Source organism: Camelina sativa, chromosome 2, assembly GCF_000633955.1.
Source record: "Camelina sativa cultivar DH55 chromosome 2, Cs, whole genome shotgun sequence".
Taxonomy (NCBI): Eukaryota; Viridiplantae; Streptophyta; class Magnoliopsida; order Brassicales; family Brassicaceae; genus Camelina; species Camelina sativa.
Window position 1 is genome coordinate 16,608,454 of NC_025686.1, and position 6,274 is coordinate 16,614,727.

Consider the following 6,274-nt stretch of genomic DNA (forward strand, 5'->3'; position numbering starts at 1 on the left):
ACCAAATAATATCTGTTTGGCTCCTATTTTTTTGCTAATCGTAACTCATCTAGTATCTGTTTGGCTCGAAGAGTTATTCCAATTTGAGTGGCATTTCATGTAATAATCTCTTAATCTATGTCTATTTAATTAAAAATGCTTCCCTTTTAGTAGTATAGATTTAAAAAGTTTGTTTTTTGAAAATTATCATATTCTTAAAATATTCATTAATCCGTTATGCAGATTGCAGTACAGAAATTGTTAATAACTCACGTTAACGATATAGGTTTGATTTACTTGTCAACTAGATAGGAAAAAATAGTTGGATACTACTTTGATCGCATTGGCTCATGAGTTACGAATATGTTCGGTTAGCGCTTACCGAGTTGTGCTTGAGGCTCACCACTCTCGGTAGTAGACTACTTGTAGATGATTGCTCTTCAAAACCATTCATTTAAAGTACTGTAGCACTATGAACTAAAAACGTCGTTGAGTTGGTTAAAATATGTTTAGTTGAATAAAAGAAAAGCCAACGGAATGATTTCAACTAAATAATGATTAGAAATATTTTTCTCATCATCTTATTACAAAGGAAATATAGATACTTGCGTGTAATACGGGATTCACCTAATCATTGAATAGAGAGAGGCTTTGATTTAAGATAACACCATTATCATGGTCCATGGATTTGGATGCTTAAGAAGCGTGAACGTGTAATTCTTATTAATTCTCAAGAATATGTTAACAACTATAAAAATGTAATAACTATATACAAATGTATATTGCATAATGCATGTGGAGATGTGGTGTATTGATTTGATTATATCTCTATTGTTTTTGTATACTAATGTCAACAACATTTCTTCCGTTCTCACATGGCATACCATTATTAGTCTATTTGTTATAGGATGACTTTATAAACAACTCCTTGCAGATCTGTCTTTGACTTTTTGTAATATACATTTTACAATATCGACCGTTATATAGTCATTGCTTTGATTAGTAACATTGCACTGCCGTGGTATGGTATGATGACCATCAACTCATGTATTCATGTATTCCGTAATATACTCGTCGTAGTGTTCATCTTCCATGGCTCTTGTTATTCCGAGAAAGGTACGATACTGCGTCCCTAATTCCTATAGATACGATTCAGTGTGTGATGATGATATATATGTTGGATTCTAGTATTCACTTCAATATTCATGATTTTATTGTTATTTGTTATTTGGGTGTAAAGCCGGGCATTATACATTTATGAAAGATGCTACATTGGCACCAAAGCTAGCTCGTTTCGACTACATCATCGGAGGAGGAGGAACAGCAGGTTGTGCATTAGCCGCAACGCTCTCTCAAAACGCTAGTGTTTTGGTTCTTGAACGTGGTGGCTCCCCTTATGACAATCCCACGGCCAGTGATATTGGAAACTTCGCTAACACACTCTTAAGCAACACACCGAACTCGTGGTCGCAGCTCTTCGTCTCCGAGGACGGCGTTTACAACACACGGCCACGTGTCCTCGGTGGAGGCTCGGTGATAAACGCAGGATTTTACTCGCGTGCGGGCGATGATTACGTGGAGGAAGCTGAGTGGGAGATGGATGAAGTGAAAGCTGCTTACGAGTGGGTCGAGAAGAAACTTGTGTTCGAGCCACAAGTGATGGGATGGCAATCGGCACTCAAAGATGGGCTTTTGGAGGCTGGTGAGTTTCCGGACAACGGTTTCACGTACGATCATATCTACGGGACAAAGATCGGTGGTACGATCTTTGACCGTGCTGGTCATAGACACACGGCGGCGGATTTGTTAGAATATGCTAATCCGGAAACGATTGTTGTTTACTTGCAAGCTTCTGTTCACAAGATCATCTTCACCACCAAAGGTACTCGATTCATATTCACATTTTTTTGTTTTTTTTTTGGTAGGACATAATCACATTTGTTTTAGGGGTTTATCGAATAAACTGATTTTAACCTTTTGATTTTTTAAAAACAGTTTTAATTTTTTTTTAATGTTATATCACTTTCTAAAAGTTTTAATATATGTCTAGAGAATAAAACATAAAAATGTTGTTGTTTCCAGACAAGAGGCATTTTGTTAAAATATTTTTAAAATATAGAAACGAATAAGTAATTTTAAATTAAGCCAATCAATGGTAGTTTGTTGAAAAAAAAAAGTATTTTAAAAATCTAGCTAGACATTGAATTGGTTGATAGTTATGAGTAAATGAATGGTCAAGTATTATTAATGGACAACCCGATTTATTTGACTTTTTTTTTTTCGTTTTCACTTAATTTATGATTTAGTTGAATTTAACGAATGATTCTTACTTAAATTTACTTGAAACAAAAATCAACTTTAAAATATAATAAAACAGGTAGCCAAAAACCAAAAGCGTACCAAGTGATATTTGAGGACGCAAATGGAGTGTTCCACAAGGTAGAGCTAGCAAATAACGCAATGAACGAAGTGATCTTGTCAGCTGGAGCCATGGGTAGTCCGCAACTGTTGATGCTGAGTGGCGTGGGTCCTGAAGCCCATCTTGCTAATCGTGGCGTGAACCCACTCGTTCTAGATCACCCCATGGTTGGGCAGGGAATGGCTGATAATCCCCTTAACCCCTTACTCATCCTTTCTCCTCAATCTGTAGAAGTATCCCTCGTACAAGCTGTTGGGATCACAAAGTTTGATACTTACATCGAAGGTGCAAGTGGTTTGAGTCTCTCTTTTGATTTGACCCGTAGGTTTTTCGATGGTGTTTTGAATCTTTTTAACGAGGTATATATACATATAACATAAATACATTTAAAGGCTTATTATTTATAAGATTATTTTTTTATTATCTAACTATGGTACGTTTATCCAGACAAGCGATACTACGTCTAGGAATGTCCTGACCAAGTCTATCGTAAACTTTTTAAAACCCTTGGATCTTGGATTGAACGTGATGATCAATGGGGGTATAATATTCCACAAGGTAGATGGACCAGCCTCGAGAGGACACATGGAGCTCCGGAACAGTAATCCTCACGATAACCCTTCAGTGACATTCAACTACTATCAAGAACCAGAGGATTTGAACAAGTGTGTTGAAGGGGTTGAGACCATTATTAAAGTGATAAATTCCAAGGCTTTCTCAGAGTACAAGTACCCTGGTGTGACCGGGCATGAACTGTTAGGTCTCATGTTGGGCCTTCCCACCAATCTGAGGCCGAGGCACTTGAGCTCAAGTTTCGACTTGAAGCAGTTTTGCATCGACACTGTGATGACTATTTGGCATTACCATGGAGGTTGCCAAGTTGGAAAAGTCGTTGACAAGAATTACAAAGTCATAGGCATAGATGCCTTAAGGGTCATTGATGGATCCACATTTCTCAAGTCTCCGGGGACTAATCCGCAAGCCACAGTCATGATGCTCGGAAGGTAAGCACCAAAACCATCACAAAATCCATAAGGAATATATGATTATATTGTTGGAAAATGAAAAATGATTGTTGGACTACTATGTTTAGGTACATGGGGCAGAAAATTCTTAGGGAAAGGGCCGCTTTCCACGAAAAATAGCAAGAAGCCTAAGGTTCTAAATTGAGATTGTTGCTAGGTGAATTTGCATTCTTTCTGGACCAAACAATGAGAGCCCAACTGTTGTGACTAGGTTTAAAATATTTTGCTTTTATTTTGTTGGTGATTAGTAGTTAGTACATTGCATTACAAGAACCAAAAAGGGAAAGAGTAAGAGAGGAGCCGAAAGTTTTTGTACCTGTCAGAACAAAGACATTTAAACCACAAATCCTATTAGAATTGAAATGGTATAATCTCAAACTGAGGAAATAACAAAACGAATAAGGAAGAAATCCCAAAAGAATACAAAGGTAAGACCGGCACTTCACGCTGCATCGGTAGTTTTGTGTTGGAGAAGATGTGAAGTTATTTACAAATGAACGAGAGTGGTGATTGATGTTGATTATTGATTTATCTTTTTAACTCAAACATTTCTTATTTAGTATTTGCGAAAAAAGTGTGTTGATCTTTTAAATAATCTGAAGTTGCATTGTTTAGCTTAAGTTGGTGCCTTTCTTTGGTTTAAACTTTTAAGAGGAAGCAATAAAGACTTTAATCGCTTTATGCTACTGACTATTTGTTTTTCTAAAATAAACTGTTTTAGGAGAATTTTTTTTCGCAATGGCAAAAGTTGAATGATATTAACAAAATAGCAATAGGAGCAAATAAAATACTGTTTGTTAATTAGTTTTTGGACAAGTTTGAATGATTTTATATAGAAAAATTACCGTAATAGTTAAATTAAAGATAATCATACATAATAATATTTTTCTGTTCCGATGTTATTTGCCACACAAAAAAAAAAACTTTAGAAAAAGTAATAGCTGTGGTTTCTTGAGTTCTTTTTTTTTGTATATTTCAGTACGAAATCGTTTGGTTGTAAGAAAAATACCCATAAATTGGGGAACTAATCAAATTTGAACAAAGGGGTTCATACTTCATCTTGCTATATATAGTAGTGTTTCTTTAATCTCCAAAAGATATATAGAACATTGGGAATCTACTCTTAAACTGCGCGCAATGGATTTTCATATTTTTTGTTTTATTCTGATCACAATTTTCATATTGTATAGCCCATGTTATTCCGATAAAGGTACATATCATATATATAATAATAGTTAGTAGTTACCATTCATCATGGACATGTTCAATAACATGTCACCTGTTACGTTATATTACTATATAGAAATTGTTTAATGTCAACACAGGGTATTATGGATTTATGAAAGATGCAACACTAGCACCAACTTATGCTCGCTTCGACTACATAGTCATCGGAGGAGGGACCTCCGGTTGTGCATTAGCCGCAACACTATCTCAAAACGCCAACGTTTTGGTTCTTGAACGCGGCGGCTCTCCTTATGACAATCTTGCGGCTACCAATATCGAAAACTTCGCCATCACACTCTTAAACACCACACCAAAAGCTTGGTCGCAGCTTTTCATCTCCGAGGACGGCGTTTACAACCATCGTGCACGCGTCCTCGGTGGAGACTCGGTGCTGAACGCTAGGTTTTACTCACGTGCCGAGGAAGCTTACGTGAAGATGGCTGAGTGGGATATCGATGAAGTGGAAGCTGCTTACGAATGGGTAGAAACGAAACTTGTGTTCAAGCCACAAGTGATGGGATGGCAATCGGCACTTAAAAATGGGCTTTTGGAAGCTGGAGTGGTTCCATACAACGGTTTCACGTACCTTCATATTAATGGGACTAAGATCGGCGGTACGATCTTTGACCCTGCCGGCCATAGACACTCGGCTGCAGATTTGTTAGCGTATGCTAATCCGGACGGGATTGTTGTCTACTTGCACGCTCTTGTCCACAAGATCCTCTTCACCACCACTAGAGGTAGTTGATGTTTATATAGTTTCATATTCACATTTTGTTTTTTTATATTTTTATACACTTTGGATAAGAAAACTCTGTTTTGGACAGAAGGAGAGAGGCCTAAGGCGTACGGAGTAATATATCAGGACGCAAATGGAGTGTTCCACAAGGCAGAGCTGGGAAAGAACGCAATGAACGAGGTTTTTTTGTCTGCGGGAGCCATTGGTAGCCCGCAACTATTGATGCTGAGTGGTGTTGGTCCTATGGCCCATCTTGAGTCTCATAGGGTGAATCCGGTGGTCCTGGATCAACCCATGGTTGGGCAAGGGATGGGAGATAATCCGATGAACGCTGCGATCGTCCCTTCTCCTCAACCTGTAGAACTGTCCCTCGTACAGGTCGTTGGAATCACTAGGTTCTATGATTTCATTGAAGGAGGAAGTGGCTTAAACGTCTCTTTTAACTTGACCCATAAATTATTCGATGGTATGTTGGATCTTCTCAACCAGGTACAATATATATAAATACACTTGAAAAGTTATTATAACTTGTTACGTACTCAAATCATGCATGAGACTATATGTTACCTTTCTTCATGACGCATTATGCGTGCAGAGGCTTCGATTGAACATAATTGAAAATGTGGGCGTGGTCTTCCACAAAGTAGACGGACCGCTCTCAAGAGGTTACTTAGAACTCCGGAACTTAAATCCAGATGATAACCCTTCAGTGACATTCAACTACTACCGAGAACCAGAAGATCTTAAGAGATGTGTTAAGGGACTTGAAACAGTTATTAAAGTGATAAACTCTAATGCCTTCTCCAAGTACAAGTACCCAGGTGTGACCGCACGTGAGCTGCTCAATGTCATGTTGGGCCTTCCCATCAATCTGAGGCCAAGGCA

The 6,274-nt window shown here is 37.9% G+C and overlaps 2 protein-coding genes across 5 annotated transcripts in view; both read left to right on the top strand.

The window, feature by feature from the left end:
* LOC104726843 (protein HOTHEAD-like) lies at positions 1,011 to 3,864 on the top strand. The gene is made up of 5 exons (XM_010445795.2): positions 1,011 to 1,095; positions 1,220 to 1,861; positions 2,357 to 2,757; positions 2,846 to 3,402; positions 3,492 to 3,864. The coding sequence occupies exons 1-5, from the start codon at positions 1,011 to 1,013 to the stop codon at positions 3,541 to 3,543; spliced, it is 1,737 nt and encodes a 578-aa protein (XP_010444097.1). The 3' UTR covers positions 3,544 to 3,864.
* LOC104726860 (protein HOTHEAD-like) overlaps positions 4,506 to 6,274 on the top strand; it is a 3,619-nt gene continuing 1,850 nt past the window's right edge. Inside the window, exons 1-4 of one of the 4 annotated variants that reach the window (XM_019235568.1) lie at positions 4,507 to 4,633; positions 4,749 to 5,390; positions 5,478 to 5,878; positions 5,985 to 6,271. In XM_019235568.1, coding sequence (XP_019091113.1) covers positions 4,561 to 4,633; positions 4,749 to 5,390; positions 5,478 to 5,878; positions 5,985 to 6,271 — 1,403 coding nt within the window. In that variant the 5' untranslated portion in view covers positions 4,507 to 4,560. Of the gene's footprint in view, positions 4,634 to 4,748; positions 5,391 to 5,477; positions 5,879 to 5,984; positions 6,272 to 6,274 lie in introns of all 4 variants that reach the window. The other 3 variants (XM_019235565.1, XM_019235571.1, XM_019235564.1) reach the window with 3 other exon arrangements.

Excerpts from the sequence above, each read along its gene's own strand:
- LOC104726843 (XM_010445795.2), top strand. The coding sequence starts at position 1,011 with ATGACCATCAACTCATGTATTCATGTATTCCGTAATATACTCGTCGTA. Across the intron at positions 1,862-2,356 it reads GATCATCTTCACCACCAAAG|GTAGCCAAAAACCAAAAGCG; the intron begins GTACTCGATTCA and ends ATAATAAAACAG. Across the intron at positions 3,403-3,491 it reads ACAGTCATGATGCTCGGAAG|GTACATGGGGCAGAAAATTC; the intron begins GTAAGCACCAAA and ends TACTATGTTTAG.